General features: G+C 47.6%; 1 protein-coding gene across 1 annotated transcript in view; it reads left to right on the top strand.

The window, feature by feature from the left end:
* Window positions 1–21,291, top strand: part of LOC139233720 (potassium/sodium hyperpolarization-activated cyclic nucleotide-gated channel 3-like) — a 350,402-nt gene that overhangs the window by 258,737 nt on the left and 70,374 nt on the right. The window contains exons 5-6 of the mRNA XM_070864182.1: window positions 14,773–14,919; window positions 17,989–18,229. Coding sequence (XP_070720283.1) covers window positions 14,773–14,919; window positions 17,989–18,229 — 388 coding nt within the window. The remainder of the gene's footprint in view (window positions 1–14,772; window positions 14,920–17,988; window positions 18,230–21,291) is intronic.

The raw sequence follows: 21,291 nt of genomic DNA, 5'->3' as shown, positions 1-21,291 counted from the left end.
TCGGCTGCCCATGCCCTAACTCGAATCAAGCCCCGCTCACCCATCACCCCCTGTGCTCGCCGACCTACTTTGACTCCCGATGGAGCAACCCCTCGATCTCAAAACTCTCATCCTTATTTTCAAATCCTTCCATGGCCTCGCCCCCTCCCTATCTCTGTAATATCCTCCAGCCCCACAACCCCACCGAGATGTCTGCACTCCTCTAATTCTGCCCTCTGGAGCATCCCTGTTTATGATTGTTCAATTACTGCTGGTCGGCCTTTAGCTGAGGTTGCGAACGGTGTTGTATAAATGCGATGCTTTCTATCATGCTTACTTCTATCTCACTCTTTGGGTCACGACGTGTTAACTCCCAGTCTCCCCCTCGGCTTCCTGGCTCCAGGCTGTGAAATTCCCAAGCAGTGAGCGGTAAACAGTCCTGAGTGAGTTAAGAGCAGCCAGCTTATAAAAGGGAAACTTATCTATCTAGCTTGCCACAGCTCGGTGATGAAATGGGCAAAATGACTAAATCAGGCATCTCTGCCTCATGATTGTCCTTTGTCCTGAAAATTGGCAGGCGTGAGGGACTGAGCAAAAATCCACAGGGAACACCTAGCAAAACTCAGAACGAAATGAATTGGGCAGAATTTCCTCTTCTGGAAGCTTCTGATGAATAGCGGTTAGTTTTTCCAGTGGCTGTAGATTTCAGTATTCACTTGTGTCGCGAGCCCACGGTGACAGAAAGCAATGCCCTGTCCTGTGCACCCTTTTTAACCAGAGGTCTTCTTGCAGATCTGACAATGGACACTTGCAGCGTGCTTTCATCGCATGCTCCGCACTGATTTGGTTCACCGTTTGTAAAATTGTGGCCCTGGATGTGTGAAGTCACAGATCTTCGAATCTTGGATTGCACAATGGGCTTGGCTGGTTCCAGCCAGTAAGTATGCAGACACGACCACCGGATGTCTCAAAAGTACTTTACAGCCACTGAAGTACTTTTGGAGTGTAGTCACTGTTGTAATGTGGGAAACGTGCAGCCAACTTGCGCACAAGCAAGCTCCCACAAACAGCAATGTTATAATGACCAGATAATCTGGTTCTTTTGTTATGTTGATTGAGGGATAAATATTGGCCAGGACACCGGGGATAACTCCCCTTTCGCTTCTTTGAAATAGTGCCATGGGATCTTTTACATCCACCTGAGAGAGCAGACAGGGCCTCGGTTTAACGTCTCATCAGCACCTCCAACAGTGCAGTGCTCCCTCAGGGAGTGTCGGCCTAGATTTTTGTGCTCAAATCCCTGGAGTGGGACTTGAACCCACAACCTTCTGACTCAGAGAGACAAGTGTGCTACCCACTGAGCCACAGCTGGCACATCAAGGAGCAGGGCCCACCACGACCTTCTCAGGGTAACTAATGGGCAGTAAATGTTGGCCTTGCCAGCGATGCCCACATTGTATTTTTAAAAGTACTGAAACAAATGCTGATATTACTGTAATAAAGCTTCTTTAGTATTTCATATTAATCACTGAATACCAAAATAAAGATCATTTTAATTAAAAATTTGAGCAATACTATCACTCTTGCCCTCTCACTCCTTTCTTTCCTCATTTTTTAAAATTATATATTTTCAGAACTTTAGACTAGCATATGTATTTTATGATGCGTTTTGGGAGGACTGGACTAAGGATTTTTGCCATTTTCAGCTGTTGGTTTTGGCGTTGAGAGCAAGAACTTGCGTTTATACAACTCTCAGGATATCCCAATGTGATGTGAACTGCAGCCACTGTGATATCATAGGCTAACGTGTGTAATGTATGCACCAGCGAGAATGCTCACAGGTTTGTGGAGCTGTTGCATTGTGAGTGGCTTAGCCAGTCACATGATGCTCACAAGACTCAACAAGACCCCGGCCAGTTCGGTCTAGGTCATCCACGATGAGGTATGCAGTCGTGAGCCTAGTGGATGAACTGGTAATGTGTCGTGTGATTGTTAAACCTTTGTTAATAAACCAACTTGTTCTTTAATAGCAATGTGTTGCTATGAATTCTTAAGCAAAGAACCTGCCAAGAAAATACATTACAACGTGCAAAGTCCCACAAACAGCAAATGAAATCAATGACCAGTTGTGTCTCTCAGCAGAAGGATAAAGGTTGGTCAAAGTCACCAGGAGAATGCCTCTGCTCTTCTATGCATAGTGCCGCGGGACCCTTTACATCCGCATAAGTATGCAGGCAGGGCCTGGGTTTAAAGTTCATTCACCTTCTGGTGTGAGGCCCAGCCATGGAGCAGGCCAATACCACAGGGTGCCAGGTTAGCCCAGGGACGGGGAAACATGCAGGTAACTCTCTCCCCTGAGGCTGTTAAAACCAAAAGAGAAAAGATTAGGGGCGGTGGGGAGGGGGGGGAGGCCGAAATTGGCCTCCACCCCAAACAGGGGTGCACTTACCATTTTTTAATTCCAATCCATGGGGCGGAGAGTAGAGCCACATTAAGCTCTTTCATTGGTGCGGTGTTCCAGGCGGTTGCGGGGCGGAAGATCCGTCGGGTCGGCTCGGCCACCGCTCCGCGTAATCACCATCACGCTGACGCGTCAAAACGTTTCCCCCCCCCCCCCACCCTTCAGTTAAAGTGGATGGCCACCGCGAGCACTGTAGCCACTTTAGTGATGTCCACTGGGCCACCGGGGAGGGTTTCGGCTGGGCCAGCGGCCCGCTACCCAAGAGGGGGAGCCGGGCTGCCTATTGGCGGCCGAACCGAACCCGTGGGCCGCCATTGTTGAAGTCGGCCCGACAATTAAAATAAAATGGCGGCCGCGCGCCCTCCCCTTTAAGGGCGGTTGCGCCGCTCAGCCACAAAGGAGCTTCCCACCGGGGAAAGCTGTCGGGTGCAGCGGGGCAATTACCCAAGCGGGGCAGAAATGGGGTCGCCGCCGGTCGGTAAGGGGCCGGCGCGTGCCCGACGGGGCGGGAAGACGGCCGGGGCAGTCCCTTTCACCGCCCCAAAACTAAAGGAGGGCAATTGAGAAAAAGGCGGCCCCTCCGCGCAGACCGAGCGGTGCGTGCTTTCCGCACAAAGAGGTGGCAACGGCTCTTTAAAAAAAGGGGGGGTGATTTCGGACACTAGCTCTTATGCACTTTAACTTCAGTTCAACTTCAGTTATCATCAGCACTGTCTGGCAACAGGATCACTTTCTTTCAACAGTTCCACAACATTTGATTTAGATTGGATAAGAACATACCAAGGTGCTGCAGAAAGTGCCTGTTTGGAAATTTGATCCCAAAATTGGCAGCCTGGGCAATATTAGGGAGAGGTCGTGCCATACTTCTGTATCAAATTAGTGATTTGAATTGTGGCACTTAAGAATAAATTTATGCGTTTGTACTCCCAGCACAGTGTACATTAGTCGGTGCCTGCACTTCGTAGCTGACACCATTCTTTGTCCATTTTTTATATAGGATATACAGCACAGAAACAGACCATTCGGCCCAATTGGTCTATGCCGGTGTTTATGCTCCACTCGAGCCTCCTCCTATCCCCTCTTCATCTCACCCTTCCAGCATAACTTTCTTTGTCTTTCTCTCTCATGTGTTTATCTCGCTTCCGCTTAAATGCATCTGCGCTATTCGCCTCAACTACGTCATGTGGTAGCACGTTCAACATTCTCATCGCTCTCTGGGTAAAGAAGTTGCTCCTGAGTTCGCGATTGGATTTATTAGCGACAATCTTATATTTTTATGGTCTCTAGTTTTGGCCTCCCCGAGAGTGGAAATATCTTCTCTACGTCTACCCGATCAAACCCTTTCATAATCGTAAAGATCTCTATCAGGTGACCGTCTTTTTCCTTAATGGATAGAGAATTGGACAGACTGTGTGATGCACACTAGCCTCTATGGCTCATATTAAATAACAGCATAAGAAATAGGAGCAGGAGTCGGCCATTTGGTCCCTCGAGCCTGCTCTGCCATTTAATAAGATCATGGCTGATCTGACCATGGACTCAGCTCCACTCCCCTGCCCGCTCCCCATAACCCTTGACTCCCCAATTGTTCAAAAATCTGTCTATCTCCGCCTTAAATATATTCAATGACCCAGCCTCCACAGCTCTCTGGGGCAGAGAATTCCACAGATTTACAACCCTCTGAGAGAAGAAATTCCTCCTCAGCTCAGTTTTAAATGACAGCCCCTTATTCTGAGATAGTCTTCATATTCCGTTAAGTGCCCCCAGCATGCAAGGGGGAAAACTTTCATTTAACAGTCAGTTTGTTTATCAGCTTTTTGTTTCTATCCCCAGTGAGTTTTTGTCGTGGACGTTCCGATTTGTCTTCCCAGCTTTTTCTGTGAAGACCAACCTTGCCCCTCCCGAGTCCCTACTTAGCTACGTAGGAATTGCTAGACAACAAAACACTGCGGTCCATCTAGTTCGCCTTCTCCCATCCTGGCAGTCACATGACACAATGATAATGGCGTTATTGACCAATTACAGCAATCAGTCTCTATCAATTAGTCTGCCACGGGCCCAGACATGAGGCGAGGAAAGCCCTCAGTGGTGGCGAGCTTTGGGAACCACAGGTCCAAGGTCACCTGTTCCTCCTGAGCTCACTACTCTCACCGCACGTCATGTCTCAAATTACTCATGTACTATATCTCAACATGTTATTTTCTGAGAGAAATCTATCTAATTAAATTTGAATGAATCATTACTTACTACTGTCACCATCTCCTGTTCCACAGAACACTCACTCACTCACTGAAATATTGGCCCTGAAATTCCGGCCTCCTTGGGTCCGTACGGAGTTCCGGCATTTCCGATGCCTTCCCAGTCCACAATGCGCATGCGCTGGAAACCGATCTGTCAAGTTTCTGTCTTGACAGATAGCCGCATCTCGGGAGCGAGGACACTTGTAAGTGGAAATTTCCGATATTTATGCTTACAAATGTCCTCAAAAATCTTGCGCCTGAAAAAGCAGGCGCATAGCCTACTGTTACAGGTGCAAGTGTTTTAAAAAACACAAAAAAACATCTAAAAATAAAGTTATTAAAACATATATTATCATTACAAACCTTCTCCACAACGCTAAGTTTATTTTAAAAAACTTTTTAAAAATCGGGAAATTATTTTTTTTAAGACATTTATAACTTTAATTTAAATGAATGTAGTGTGATTATTTCCTATTTTTTATTCGTGTTTTGGGTGTTTGGGGCTCTATCACAATCGTAGTAATAGGAGTTTAGGACCCTGCGGAACTCCTATTACGATGATACCTTACCTGATTGGCTGCCCAGAGCCTTGTGACGCCAGATCCAGCACCGCGCACGTCCCCACGTGCACGTGCTGCGTCTCGCGGTCAGGGCAGGCCACAGGCTCGGAAGTACGCAGCAGCTTAAGCTAAGTACGGATTTTTTCTCTAAAATGCCCGCGGGAAGGCCAAATCGAAATTTCAGAGCCATTGCTTCCGCAGATTTGTTTCCAATTTACCCCCACTTCGAGCGCAGGCCATGTCCTTTGATTCTACTGTTCTGGACAAGATGAAATAGGTTGTCATCGTCTCAATTATCTAGTCTCTTTAGAATCCTAAACACAGCTATCAAATCACTGCTCAGCCTTCTCTTTTCCAGTGAGAACATGCACAATTTATATTATTGCTCCTCACAATCCAATCCTCCCATCCCCTCAATCATTCTGCTTACCCTCTTCTGTATCCTTTCAATAGCTGCACTATCCTTTCTGTTCCACGGCGACCAGAACCATACACAGGATTCACAATGCAGTCACACCAACGATTTATTAAGTGGCAGAATTACCTCATTTGTTGCTGTAAATGGTACCTTGAAAGAAAGAACTTGCATTTATATAGCGTCTTTCACACCCTCAGGAAGTCCTAAAGTACTTCACAGCCAATGAAGTACTTTCGAAGTGTCGTCACTGTTTTACATAGGATTACACAGGATATACGGCACAGAAACAGATCATTCGGCCCAACCAGTCCATGCCGGTGTTTATGCTCCACTCGAGCCTCCTCCTGTCTTTCCTCATCTAAATCTATCAGCATAACCCTCTATTCCCTTCTCCCTCATATGCTTGTCCAGCCTCCCCTTAAATACATCGATACTATTCGCCTCAACCACTCCCTGTGGCAGCGAGTTCCACATTCCCACCACTCTCTGGGGTACGAAATTTCTTCTGAATTCCCGATTGGATTTCTTGGCGACTATATTATATTGATGGCCTCTAGTTATGCTCTTCCCCACAAGTGGAAACATTCTCTCTGTATCCACTCTATCAAAACCTTTGATAATTTTAAAGACCTCTATTAGGTCACCCCTCAGCATTCTCTTTGCAAGAGAAAAGAGACCCAGCCTGTTCATCCTTTCCTGATAGTTATACCCTTGCATTTCTGGTATTCTGGTTGTAATGTAGGAAATTACAATCATGTGTAACACCTCAAAGAACTTGTCATGCAATGAATTACTTTGAAATGCAGTGTGTTGTTGTGTGGGTTGTAATGTATGTACCTGTGAGTATGCTCACAGGTTTGTAGAGCTGTTGAGTTAGGAGTGGCTTAGTTAGTCACATGATGTTCACAAGACTCAATAAAACCCCAGCCAGTTGGGTTCAGGGGATCCACGATGAGGCAGGTGGTTGTGAACCTGGTGGATGAATGTGTAGTGTGATTGTTAAACCTTTTGCTAATAAACCAACTAGTTCTTAATAGCAATGTGTTGCTATGAATTCCTAAGCAAAGAACCTATGAAGCAAATATATTACATGGGTAAATGTGGAAGCCATTTATTGCACAAATATCCTTCAAACAGCAATGAGATGAAAGACCCATCGAACTGTTGTGGGTGGTATTAGCTGTGCAAGGAAAATTAACCAGGACCTCAAGACAACTCTCTGAACCTCGTCAAATAGCACCTTGGAATCCTTGACATCTATCTGAACAGGCAGACAGAGCTTCATTTGATGCCTCATCCAAATGTAACAGTGTAGCACTCCCTCAGTCCTGCACTGGAGTGTCAGCCGAGATTCTATGCAGCAGTGGGACTTAAATGCACAAACCTAATGACTCGGCAATAAACAATTCAATGAGAAGAAATACTTTAATACCGAGGGTTATTAGAACATGGAATACAAGCAAGGCAGAGACGATGACATCATTTAAAAAGGAATTTGATAAGTCTTTGACTGTGTGCGAGACCAGAACTAGGGGCCATCAATATGAGATAGTCACGAATATATCCAATGGGGAATTCAGGAGAATTTTTTACCCAGAGAGTGGTGAGAATGTGGAACTCGCTCTCACAGGAAACGGTTGAAGCAAATGGCATGGATGTTTTTAAAGGGAAGTTAGACAAGTGTGTGAGGGAGACAGGAATAGAAGGTTATGTTGATGGAGTTAGATGAAGAGGAATGGGAGGACACTGGTGTGGAGCATAAACACCGGCACAGATGAGTTGAGCCGAATGGCTTCTTTCTATGCTGTAAATACTTTTGGGCCAAAAATTGCAGTTGGAGGCTTCCTGCGGACGGATGCCACCGGCCAAAAAATGTTCTACGAATGTACTTGGTGGTCCCGGAGGATCGCATACTTACAGTCCGAGGCCTAGATGTGCAGCCCAGCATATGGGCCCACACATCCCAGGAAGGTATGGGCATCCTGGGATCACATGGGCCTGGACCACCAATCACAATATAATATTCTCATTGATAATAATGGTGATCTCCATTTGTATGGAGCTCCCATTACTATCAATGAGAATACCCCTCAAAACACAGAAACACAACACAATAAATAACAAAAACATCTCACATCTTTAAAATTAATTGAAATAAGAACATAAGAACATAAGAACATAAGAATTAGGGACAAGAGTAGGCCATCTAGCCCCTCGAGCCTGCTCCGCTATTCAACAAGATCATGGCTGATCTGGCCGTGGACTCAGCTCCACTTACCCGCCCGCTCCCCATAACCCTTAATTCACTTATTGGTTAAAAATCTATCTGTCTGTGATTTGAATACATTCAATGAGCTAGCCTCAACTGCTTCCTTGGGCAGAGAATTCCACAGATTCACAACCCTCTGGGAGAAGAAATTCCTTCTCAACTCGGTTTTAAATTGGCTCCCCCGTATTTTGAGGCTGTGCCCCCTAGTTCTAGTCTCCCCGACCAGCGGAAACAACCTCTCTGCCACTTTCTTGTCTATCCCTTTCATTATTTTAAATGTTTCTATCAGATCACGCCTCATCCTTCTGAACTCCAACGAGTAAAGACCCAGTCTACTCAATCTATCTTCATAAGGTAACCCCCTGATCTCCGGAATCAGCCTAGTGAATCGTCTCTGTACCCCCTCCAAAGCCAGTATATCCTTCCTTAAGTAAGGTGACCAAAACTGCACACAGTACTCCAGGTGCGGCCTCACCAAAACCCTGTACAGTTGCAGCAGGACCTCCTTGCTTTTGTATTCCATCCCTCTCGCAATGAAGGCCAACATACCATTCGCCTTCCTGATTACCTGCTGCACCTGCAAACTAACTTTTTGGGATTCATGCACAAGGACCCCCAGGTCCCTCTGCAACGCAGCATGTTGTAATTTCTCCCCATTCAAATAAAATTCCCTTTTACTGTTTTTTTTTTCCAAGGTGGAAAAATGTTTAGGAACATACTTATTTTTTTGAAAATGTTTTTTAAATGTTTCAATAGCGTTAAAAAATAAACTTATCTTAATGGACAGGGTTTTAATATAAAAATTAGTGATAACATTTTATTTTTCTATCTTTTAAAACTCTTACGCTGGTAAAAGCAGACCTTAAAAGACATTTTGACAGTTTGCAAGTGCTGGATTTAGGGACATGCGCATTGCGCCCGGAACTCGTGGGGCCTCTTCGGGCTCGTGCGCACATCGTACGCGCCCAGAGAGGCCGCAGTTTACGCCCCAATTGCTTTGAACTGAGACAACCTGATACAGTCGGGAGAGGCAAAGATGGAGAGTTATGTGGAGCCCAGATTCTCACGCCAACATGGAAGGAAGAAGAGGACTTATGTGTGAGGGGGGGGGAAAGGAGAATCTCGAGCTCACAAAACAAAATGCATTTGAATGGTTCGCACAATTATTAGTGCAGGCAATAAAATTCCAGAGAAAGTACTTTATGTACATGGGGGATATTAAGTCCTCCTTTAATCCTTTGATGCTGGTAATTACCTCTCTTGTACAATATATTTTCGCATTACACATCAAAAAGCGGGTTCTGAAAAACTGCTTTGGTTGCTGGATATATCCTAGTGAGGCCATTGAGGCGATGACTGTATACAGTAATAATTTGGTTATGTCTGTAGATTTTCTTCCCCGGGGTGCAAAATTTAAAAGCACATAGATTATCCGAGCACTTGCAGTCATAAAGCAATTACCCTTAGCAGCATGTTATTTGCGGCAAAGCTGTGATTTTCTTATGGGTTTTAACTTCACAAAAAATCTTTATGAAGCTTTTGCTAAAAACAAGTAGTGGTTTGACAAAGCGAGAATAGCAAGCTTACAATCTATGGCACTCAGTGTTCAACGAGGAATCCCCATGTCCTTCCACTGTTTTTCTTCCCATGTTTGTCCATCAACATTAACGTGAGCAAATAGTGCTTCCCTGCTGGCCTTGTGACTAAAGGCACCACCAGAACGAAACTGGATAGACCAAATAGTCCTGGATTCCAATCCCAGGTGTGGGTTGAGCGAACTGCAGACAGAGGTGCTACCATTAGCCTCTACACTAAAGGATAAAAAAGACTTGCATTTATCTAGCACCTTTCACGACCACTGGAAGTCCCAAAGCACTTTACAGCCAATTAAGTACTCTTGGAGTGCAGTCACTGTTGTAATGTGGGAAACGCGGCAGCCAATTTGCACACAGCAAGCTCCCACAAACAGCAATGTGATAATGACCAGATAATCTGTTTTTGTTATGTTGATTGAGGGATAAATATTGGCCCAGGACACCAGGCAGAACTCCCCTGCTCTTCTTCGAAATAGTGCCATGGGATCTTTTACATCCACCCAAGAGGGCAGATGGGGCCTCGGTTTAACGTCTTATCCAAAAGACACCACCTCTGACAGTGCAGCGCTCCCTCAGCACTGCACTGGAGTGTCAGCCTAGATTTGTCATGCTCATGTCCCTGGAGTGGGACTTGAATTCTAAATCTTCTGACTCAGAGGCGAGGGTGCTATCCACTGAGCCACAGCTGACACAAGAATGCTAAGGTTAATCTTCCCAACGCTCTCCCATATGTTGCTCACTACAATTCCATTCGTCGATGCAAGGAATTCTCAATTGCTCCTGTTTCCGTTATTAAATTTCACAGCCAATCCACTCTGGTTGGACCTAGTCCATTGAAAAATTATGAAGTCAGCTGAATGTGTGCACGAAATATGGTTGATTTCCCCAGTCCGCTGATGCAAGGGTTGGATGCTCTGCATGAATAAAGTATCCCCAGAGAACCTTGTGGAAATGATTCTCTCACACATCTGCTCACAGTGTGATCTGCCATCAGTAACAGCAGTAAGGGATCCAACAGATCTGGCAATTGCCACCAGCACCTGTGTGAATCTGAAGCCACAAATTGTGTTATCACCGTACGACCAGACTGTAGAGTAACAATGAGTCAATAGGAACTTTTATTTTTTGGACTTCTGAATGGATAATTGTCTCGTTCTTCCCTATAGAGATAGAACAAAAATCAGAGGATCAGTGAGCTGTAGCAGGAAGTCCAACCTTTTGTCTTTGAAAGCCCCATAGAGTTAATGCCACGGGAGCCACACATGAAGTTTGTAACTATGTTCCAATTAATTCGCAGCTGATTCTGACAGATCTAGGTGTTCTGATTTAGGATATGTTCTCCACTGAGCCAACAGCGCTAGGAACAGCCCCCTTTTTTAATCCTCCAGGCGCACTAAATTAAACAGGGCAAGCTAATGAATAAGAAACAGGTGTGCAAGTAGAACCAGCGACCTGGGATCCGAGGGCTTGGCTCCAGGGTCACATGCAGCTCACCGGGCTGGATATTAAACCTCCTGAGTGAAGGAGCAAGGTTGGTAGAATCCAGAAAATAGGTTGTTTGTTTATCATAGAATCAACAGGCTGGATTTTGGGCGTTGATGATTTCGGGGCGGTAATGGCGGCGGGGCGGTAAAGTTAGCGCCCGGGAACAGTTTGCGCCTCAGTCAGTAACATTGGGCAGCTGGGCCCTGAGTCAGGGGGCGCAACGCTAAGGGAGGCGTTGTACCCCTCTCTCTTGGGCGCTAGCATGGGAAACTCCCGAGCTAAAGAGCCGGGCCGGGAGCGCTCCGAGACACTCTGGGGGAGGTGGGGTTGGCGGGGAAAACTAAAAAACACCCAAAAAACATTACCCGCGCCACCACAACGTAAATCGCAAATAAAATTAAAAGAAGAAACAATCACACTTAGGAGTCCAGTGCTTACCTCTCCGCAGTCGGGATCGTTGGCCCGCCCCGATTTCCCAGGTGGACGCTGCGGGGCGCGCTGCGGGGCAGACGGGTCGGGCAGTAGCTCAAACTCGCGCCGGTGTCGCAACCAGGGGGCGTTGCACACCGGGCGCAGCTCTTCCGGGCGGTGCTGCTCCGCGCCGCCGATAACCGGACACGAGGATCGCCGCGGGGCGCTGGAGGCTGACCGCCCGCCCGGAACACCTCATCGCCGCCATTGCCGCGGCTCCAGGGCAGAAATACGGAGCGCAGAAGACCCGAAAATCCCGCCCCTATATAGAATCATAGAAATTTACAGCACAGAAGGAGGCCATTCGACCCGTCGTGTCCGCGCCGGCCGACAAAGAGCTACCTAGCCTAATCCCACTCTCCAGCTCTCGGTCCGTAGCCCTGCAGGTTACGGCACTTCAAGTGCACATCCAGGTACTTTTTAAATGTGGTGAGGGTTTCTGCCTCTACCACCCTTTCAGGCAGTGAGTTCCACACCCCCACCACCCTCTGGGTGAAAAATGTCCCCTCAAATCGCCTCTAAACCTCCTATCAATTTAAATCTATGCCCCCTGGTTGTTGACCCCTCTGCTAAGGGAAATAGGTCCGTCCTATCCACTCTATCTGGGCTGTCATTTGCCAGTCATGTGATACCATTCCTTTCGATTGAGTAACTAAGGAGAAAATGTTTCCAGTTGCAGGAGGGTCGATAACCAGAGGACACAGACTGAAGGCCAAAGAACCAGAGGCGAGATGAGGGAAAAAAAAGTTACGCAGCGAGTTGTTATGATCTGCCTGAAAGGCCGGTGGGAGCAGAGTCAATAGAAACTTTCAAAAGAGAATTGGATAAATACTTGAAAGGGGTAAAAGTTGCGGGGCTATGGGGAAAGGGCAGGGGGCCTGGGGCTAATGGGGAAAGGGCGGGGGGCCTGGGGCTATGGGGAAAGGGCGGGGGGACTGGGGCTAATGGGGAAAGGGCGGGGGGACTGGGGCTATGGGGAAAGGGCGGGGGGCCTGGGGCTAATGGGGAAAGGGCGGGGGGACTGGGGCTAATGGGGAAAGGGCGGGGGGCCTGGGGCTAATGGGGAAAGGGCGGGGGAACTGGGGCTATGGGGAAAGGGCGGGGGGACTGGGGCTATGGGGAAAGGGCGGGGGGACTGGGGCTATGGGGAAAGGGCGGGGGGACTGGGGCTATGGGGAAAGGGCGGGGGGGACTGGGGCTAATGGGGAAAGGGCGGGGGGACTGGGGCTATGGGGAAAGGGCGGGGGGACTGGGGCTATGGGGAAAGGGCGGGGGGCCTGGGGCTAATGGGGAAAGGGCAGGGGGCCTGGGGCTAATGGGGAAAGGGCAGGGGGACTGGGGCTAATGGGGAAAGGGCGGGGGGCCTGCGGCTATGGGAAAAGGGCGGGGGGCCAGGGGCTATGGGGAAAGGGCGGGGGGACTGGGGCTAATGGGGAAAGGGCGGGGGGACTGGGGCTAATGGGGAAAGGGCGGGGGGACTGGGGCTAATGGGATCGCTCTTTCAAAGAGCCGGCACAGGCACAATGGGCCGAGTGGCCTTCTGTGCTGTATCAGTCTATGATTTTATGATTTGGCACCTTTGTGCTCATGGGGTACACTTTCGCTCTTACCTGTGACTAAATACTGACTAATCTCTACCCTGGATTACCTGAGGCTTATTTAAAGAAAAAAGCAACGTTTGAATAGAGGCTTTCCGTATGGTGGAAGTGTCTCAAAGTGCTTTGCGTGATGAGTTGGAGTGCAGTGACTGTGTTTATGTAGGCAACTCCTTATTGAATGGATCATTTCCCTCACAGCATTGCTGCCATGCCACTTGGGAGGCTGTGGACGTGCTGGAGAAAGAGGTCAGGAGCAGACTGAGCTCACTCATGCCAGTCCAGTGATGCCTCTGAACTAAGAGTTTCTCCCACCACCATCAGAGAATAATGCTGTAAATCGCGACTTTAAAATGTGTGCTTGCACGTGAGGTGTGCGTGTCTGCCCGGTTCTGTCCCTGCGCAGTTATGTCTGTTATTCTGCGACTATGGATGCTGCCCTGCCGTATAACTGGGACAAATTCCGCAGCACTGGGCTCAAGTGCTTCGGCAATGCAAATGTAGGCCAAGTCATTCCAGAGGGTTCGTCGCCATTGAGTATCAGCTTTGCTAGAAGTCATGGAGACTAATGTGCCTCATAATGGGCTCAATTTTCCCCAAAGCATTTTTTTTGGCAACTTGAAGAGTTAAGCCTGATTTTTTGGGGGCCTAAGTACGCCAAAAAAAAAATGTTCTAAGTTTCCCCGTTGGAGTTCTTCATTTCGGCGTGGCCGAACCCAAACTTTTAGTTTTAGGGGTGGAGTCTTGATCTGCGCCAAAGAGATCTGGCTGCCATGGTAACCAGAGACACAATGCGAGCTGAGGCTGCAAAGTGAAGCATACAGCCAGCTCCCAACACGTTAAAAGAATTGAAAAATACATAGCACCAACTTACCTCCAACCCCCGCCCGAAGGGCTTGCCGGTCCCTGTCCTCAGTTTGGGGTCTCTCTCTCTCTTTCTCTCTCTCTCTCTCCACATGTCCTTTCAGGAAGGAAATCTGCCACTATTACCCGGTCTGGCCTATACATGACTCCAGGCCCACAGCAATGTGGTTGACTCTTAACTGCCCCTCTGAAATGGTCACTCTGTCATATCAAATAAAAAAACTGCTACAATGTATTGCAGCGGTTCAAGAAGGCGGTTCACCACCATCTTCTCAAAGGTGGCTTGTTGGTCCGGCCATTCCAAATATGACCATCATCACAGGTACAAAGTACAGGCCATTTGGAATTCAGAAGAATGAGAGGTGATCTTATCGAAACATATACGATTATGAGGGGGCTTGCTTGACAAGGTGGATGCAGAGAGGATGTTTCCACTGATGGGGGAGACTAGAACTAGGGGGCATAATCTTAGAAATAAGGGGCCGGCCATTTAAAACTGAGATGAGGAGGAATTTCTTCTCTCAAAGGGATGTAAATCTGTGGAATTCGCTGCCTCAGAGAGCTGTGGAAGCCGGGACATTGAATGCATTTAAAACAGATAGACAGTTTCTTAACCGATAAGGGAATAAGGGGTTATGGGGAGCGGGCGGGGAAATGGACCTGAGTCCATGATCGGATCAGCCATGGTCGTATTAAATGGCGGAGCAGGCTCGAGGGGCCTATTTCTTATGTTGGAATATTCTTATTAAAGGTGCCGTTCGCCTCGGACCAGCATCTAATCAAATACGCACGGCATTCAAAAACTCACCTTTTGATTCCCTCCCTCTTCCTGCAGTACAAGCAAGTGGAGCAGTACATGTGCTTCCACAAGCTGCCGGCTGACATGCGCCAACGAATCCACGACTACTACGAGCATCGCTTTCAGGGCAAGATGTTTGACGAGGAGAGCATTCTCGGGGAGCTGAGCGAGCCTCTCCGTGAGGTGAGTTGAAGAGCTAGCTCTGAATTTTTAAATCCTTTCACCGACTTGGGTATCCCGTAATGTTTGCAGACACTGGGGACCAAACCTTTATGATTCACGCTTTCTAGGGCATTGATAGATTTGGATTACACTGCGAACAGATCCCCATTGCATTGCTTGTGATCATCTGCAGGCGACGATGTAAGTTTGGTACATCTTGCACGCGGAAGTTAAAAGGTGCAAAGCAGATCTGAGCTTTAGAAAGAACTATATTGGAGATGTGCTCAGGAACGTATTTTTCTTTGGACTCACGTTTCTCAAGGACCATTCGGAAATTGGCTGTGGGCCTCCATCCACCACGTTGGGGAATTTAAATTCAGTTAATTTTATAAATCTGGAATAAAAATCTAGTATCAGTAATGGTGACCATGAAACTACCGGATTGTCGTAAAAACCCAGGAAGGAAATCTGTCGCCCTTACCCGGTCTGGCCTCTGCATGACTCCAGACCCACAGCAATGCAGTTGAACTCTTAACTACCCCTCTGAAATGGCTACTCTGTTGTATCCAAAAAAACTGCTGCGGTGGACTGCAGCCGTTCAAGACGGCGGCTCACCACCATCTTCTCAAGGGGCAATTAGGGATGGGCAATAAATGCCAGCCTTGCCAGCGACGCCCACATCCCAAGAATGAATAACTGAAAAGAAAATGTACGAACAACTTGAGGGCTTTTCAAAGTGGTGACAGCAGCAACTATTACTTTTGCCGTTGGCACACTTTGCTTGTTCTGGGCAAGGAAAGACATCACCTCATGTGGTGGTGTTCTATGCCTCAAGAGGTACATATGCCACCTAACATATGCAGCCCCCAAAGACAGTCCTGTAATATAAATGGGGTTAGGTGATGACTTTTGGGGGGCAATGTCACATGAGGGCACTAATGCTACTTAACACTATTGGTTTCCGTCTTGCACTGTATGTTGTAACTCCAATCCATGTGGCTTTTGGCCCAAGCAGATCCTACATTGACCAGCCACAAGAGTATAGCACATCATTACTGCACAGATGGGCTCATTAGTAGAATACCTTGCTCGAGTGAAGTTGTCACATCTCAGAAATGAAAAACAGACCAAAGAATTTCCTTTTGCAGTAAGCTGAGCGAATTAGCATCAAAATGGTGAAGTCGGTGACTCACTTAATTGTTCTGAGGAAGGACGTGCTTGCTATTGAGGGAGTGCAGCGAAGGTTCACCAGACTGATTCCGGGGATGGCGGGACTGACATATGGGGAGAGACTGGATCAACTGGGCCTTTTATTCACTGGAGTTTGGAGGGATGAGAGGGGATCTCATAGAAACGTGCGGGATTCTGATGGGACTGGACAGGTTAGATGCGGGAGAAGTGTTCCCGATGTTGGGGAGTTCCAGAAGCAGGGGACACAGTCTTAGGATAAGGGGCGGGCCTTTTGGGACTGAGATGAGGAGAGACTTCTTCACTCAGAGAGTTGTTAACCTGTGAAATTCCCTGCCGCAGAGAGTTGTTGATGCCAGTTCATTGGATATATTCAAGAGGGAGTTAGATATGGCCCTTATGGCTAGGGGGATCAAGGGGTATGGAGAGGAAGCAGGAGAGGGGTACTGAAGGAATGATCAGCCATGATCTTATTGAATGCTGGTGCAGGCTCGAAGGGCCGAATGACCTACTCCTGCACCTATTTTCTATGTTTCTATGTTTCTCTGACCCTTATAGAATCATAGAATTGAACGGTTACAGCACAGAAGGAGGCCATTCGGCCCGTCGAGCCCGTGCCGGCTCTCTGCAAGAGCACCTCAGCCAGTCCCACTCCCGCGCCCTTTTCCTGTAGCCCGACAAACTTTTTATCCTTCAGTTATTTATCCAGTTCTCCTTTTGAGAGCCATGATTGAGTCTGCCTCCACCGCCCTTTCAGTGCACTCCAGATCCTAACCACTTGCTGCGTTAAAAAGTTTTTCCTCCTGATACCTTTGGTTCTTCTGCCAATCGCCTTAAATCTGCAACCTCTGGTTCTCGACCGTTCCTACAATGGGAACAGTTTCTCTCTGACTACTTTATCTAGACCCCTCGTGATTTTGATTGTAGAGAGATGAAACCTTTCGCAGGCTTGAAGAGCGAGTGACATTCTACAGACTCCCCCTCTTAGAAATCAAACTCTCATAAAGAATTAACTTTATTCTTTTTATGCCCGGTTTTGTGGGGTTTTTTGTGCTTTCTTTGGTCATTGGTGATTAAGAAGTGTTGGTGACTCCCGAGGAGGAATTCACTCAAATGAATTTCTGAGCTCCACGGTTTGTGCAAGAGCCAAAGTAACATTAGGATGGTTCCAGTTTGTGACCTGGGATGATTCAGTATGAACTCCCGCAGTCTATGGGCCGCGTTGATAACCTGCAGGTGACCTGTCCCATTATTCAATTAAGAGCAAACCAATGGAGGTTAATGTTGATGATAATTCTTGGCAGCTGAGTTTTTCATCATCATCATCATAGGCAGTCTCTTGGAATCGAGGAAGACTTGCTTCCACTCCCAAAGTGATTTATTTGATAGCTGAACAGTCCAATACGAGAGCCACAGACCCTGTTACAGGTGGGACAGACATTTGTCGAGGGAAGGGGGGGGGTGGGACTGGTTTGCCGCACGCTCCTTCCGCTGCCTGCGCCTGACCTCTTCGCGCTCGCGGCGTTGAGACTCGAAGAGCTCAACGCCCTCCCGGATGCACTTTCTCCGCCTCGGGCGGTCTTCGGCCAGGGTCTCCCAGGTGTCAGTGGTGATGTCGCACTTTACCAGGGAGGCTTTGAGGGTGTCCTTGTATACGGAGTGACTCCTGCCAACGAACCAGAAACTACCGGAAGCTCCTGGGGAGTCCAGGGCTAAGAGGAGCGGGCAGGGAAGTGGAGCTAAGGCTGAGATCAGATCAGCCATGATCTTATTGAAGGGTGGAGCGGGCTCGAGAGGCTGTATGGCCGACTCCTGCTCCTATTTCTTATGTTCTTATGTAAGCTGCGTGCAGAAGCATTCTGTTAATTCTGTTTTTTCTTCCTCCTTTTTTCGCCGTTGCAGGAAATCATAAACTTTAACTGCAGGAAGCTGGTGGCATCCATGCCCCTCTTTGCGAATGCAGATCCCAACTTTGTCACATCCATGCTGACTAAGCTGCTCTTCGAGGTCTTCCAGCCCGGGGATTACATTATCCGCGAGGGAACGATCGGGAAGAAGATGTACTTCATTCAGCATGGACTCGTCAGCATCCTTACCAAAGGCAACAAGGAGACCAAACTCTCAGATGGTTCCTACTTCGGAGGTGAGGTGGTCATCGAAGTGGTGGAACGAGAAAAGGTCATGAACCCCAGAATAAAAGAAAAGATTTACATTTATGTAGCGCCTTTTACAACCACCGGACGTTTCAAAGCGCTTTACAGCCAATGGAGTACTTTTGGAGCGTAGTCACTGTTGTAGTGTGGGAAACGTGGCAGAAAATTTGAGCACAGCAAGCTCCCACAAACAATAATGTGATAATGACCAGATAATCTGTTTTTGTCGTGTTGATTGAGGGATAAATATTAACCGGGACACCAGGGGATAATTCCCCCTGCTCTTCTTGAAATAGTGCCACGGGATCTTTTACATCCACCTGAGAGAGCAGGCGGAGCCTCGGTTTAACATCTCATCTGTAAGACGGCACCTCCGACAGTGCAGCGCTCCCTCAGCACTGCGCTGGGAGTGTCAGCCTAGATTTATGTGCTCAAGTCCCTGGAGTGGGACTTGAACCCACAACCTTCTGACTCAGAATACATTTGCTGTTTCATTTTTGTTACTCCAATCCAACATTCCCTAACAGATCATTGACTGAAACGGTCTGTTCTCAGCCTCTCTTCAGCTTGTGTCGTCGAGGCTCATTGGGGAGCACTCTCGCCTCTGAGTCAGAAGGTTATGGGTTCGAGTCCCACTCCTGGGACTTGAGCACATAAATCTCTGCTGCCACCCCCAGTGCAGTGCTGAGGGAGTGCTGCACTGTTGGAGGTGCCGTCCTTCGGATGAGACGTTAGAGCAGACGGGGCCTTGGTTTCTCAGGTGGGCGTAAAAGATCCCATGGCATTACTTCAAAGAAGAGCAAGGAATTTATCCCCGGTGTCCTGGGGCCAATATTTATCCCTCAATCAACATCGCTAAAACAGACTATCTGGTCATTATCACATTGCTGTTTGTGGGAGCTTGCTGTGTGCAAATTGGCTGCCGCGTTTCCTACATTACAACAGCGACTGCACTCCAAAAAGTACTTCATTGGCTGTAAAGTGCTTTGAGATGTCCGGTGATCGTGAAAGGTGCTATAGAAAGGCGATTCTTCCTTTCTTTTTGTGTACCTACAGTCCTACCTTCCTTCTGCATATTTTAATTCTAGTGTTGCCCTCCCCTTCACCGACATTAATGTCTTTCCCTTCTCCCTGCTTTGGTCCTGCATTGGTTCTCCTTCTTCTACGTAAACTAGAGGTGATCAAAAACTCGGCTGTCCGTGTCCTAACTCGTTCCACGTCCCGCTCACCCATCACCCCTGTGCTCGCCGACCTACATTGGCTCCCGGTTAAGCAACACCTTCGATTTCAAAATTCTCATCCTTGTTTTCAAATCCCTCCGTGGCCCTCGCCCCTCCCTATCTCTGCAATCTCCTCCAGCCCCATAACCCCCCGAGATGTCTGCGCTCCTCTAATTCTGCCCTCTTGAGCATCCCTGATTATAATCGCTCAACCGTTGGTGGCCGTGCCTTCTGTTGCCTGGGCCCCAAGCTCTGGAACTCCCTCCCTAAACCTCTCCACCTCTCTACCTCTCTACCTCTCTTTCCTCCTTCAAGGCACTCCTTAAAACCTACCTCTTTGACCAAGCACCTGCCCTAATTTCTCTTTATAAGGCTCGGTGTCAAATTTGTCGTCTCATAATACTCCTGTGAAGCGCCTTGGGATGTTTCACTATGTTAAAGGCGCTATATAAATACAAGTTGTTGTTGTTGTACTCAAGTGGGAGCCCCAAGTGAGAAATGGAAGAAAGATTGGACTTATAATACAGCCATTCCCTCCTTCGATCTTACAGCCCTAACTTTCCCTTCTCCATGGTTTATTCCTCTCCTACTCCCCTTCATGTATCCTTCACTTGCTTGCTTAAATCCTTCTCTGGGGATACTTAAACCCTTCATCCAGCCGCACTGCTGTTCACAAGCCATTAGCTATCCCAGCTCACCCTGTTTCTGAAGATGCGCTCACTGCTTTCTTCGAGAAAAGTGGAAGTCATCTGCGTCAGTCTAATTAACAGTAGTAAAAAGAGTCAGCTTTTATTGCTGTCGGTGAATTATAATCACTGCAACAGCTGCAACTTTGTTTGAACATGTTCTCAAACTGAGAGATTTTCAGGGAAAAGTAATCACGTGTACAGCAGCAGGGTATTACATTTAAATAGGTTTGCGCCTGTCGTCACAGGAGTTGGACTGAAACTGTGTCTGGTGAAGAACTTCCGTCCGCTTAATGGATTTGTTGGATAAATAACAGAGTGTGAACTTGGCCGGAGCCCCAAGTGGGGAACGGAAGAAAGATTTCTCATGAGGTCCTTGGGCAGGCCAATGCGGGTGCAACGTCACGAATCCGGAACTCCGAAAACCGGAATTGTCCGAAACTCGGACATTTTTGAGGCAAAACCCAAAATCCGGCACGGATTCGGTCGAGGATTCTGGATTTCAAACAAAAAAAAAATCAAGTCTGAAATCTGCAATCCTCGACTAAATCCGTGGCCGGATTTCAGGTTTTGCCGGATTTTGGACCTCGCCCCTCAAAACCCGGCACGTATTCAATCGAGGATTCCGGATTTCAGATTTTCTTGTCTGAAATCCGGGAAAAACTCAAAAACCAGAACGGACTCAATCCTGAGGATTCTGGATTTCGGACATTGTACCTGTAACAATAACGTGCATTTTTATAGCACCTTTAAAGTAGTGAAACGTCCCAAGGAGCTTCACAGAAGCGTTAGCAAACAAAATTTGACATCGAGCCACAGAAGGAGATATTAGAAGAGGTAGGTGTAATGTATTTATTTCATGGGTTCTGTACTTAAGAATTCATAGCAACACATTGCTATTAAGAACGAGTTGATTTATTAGCAAAGGTTTAACAGTCACACTACACATTACCAGTTCATCCACCGGGTTCACAACCACCTGCCTCATCGTGGATTCCCCGAACCCAACTGGCTGGGGTTTTATTGAGTCTTGTGAACATCACGTGACTGGCTAAGCCACTCACAATTCAACAGCTCTACAACTATTTTGTTGTGAACAATTAAATCATTAAATCAAGTGCCCCCTGATTAAAGTTGGGGGGGGGG

Source organism: Pristiophorus japonicus, chromosome 21 (assembly GCF_044704955.1).
Source record: "Pristiophorus japonicus isolate sPriJap1 chromosome 21, sPriJap1.hap1, whole genome shotgun sequence".
In the NCBI taxonomy this organism is placed as follows: Eukaryota; Metazoa; Chordata; class Chondrichthyes; family Pristiophoridae; genus Pristiophorus; species Pristiophorus japonicus.
The sequence above is the reverse complement of the archived record's forward strand: the minus strand, read 5'-3'. Positions and strand labels throughout refer to the sequence as shown.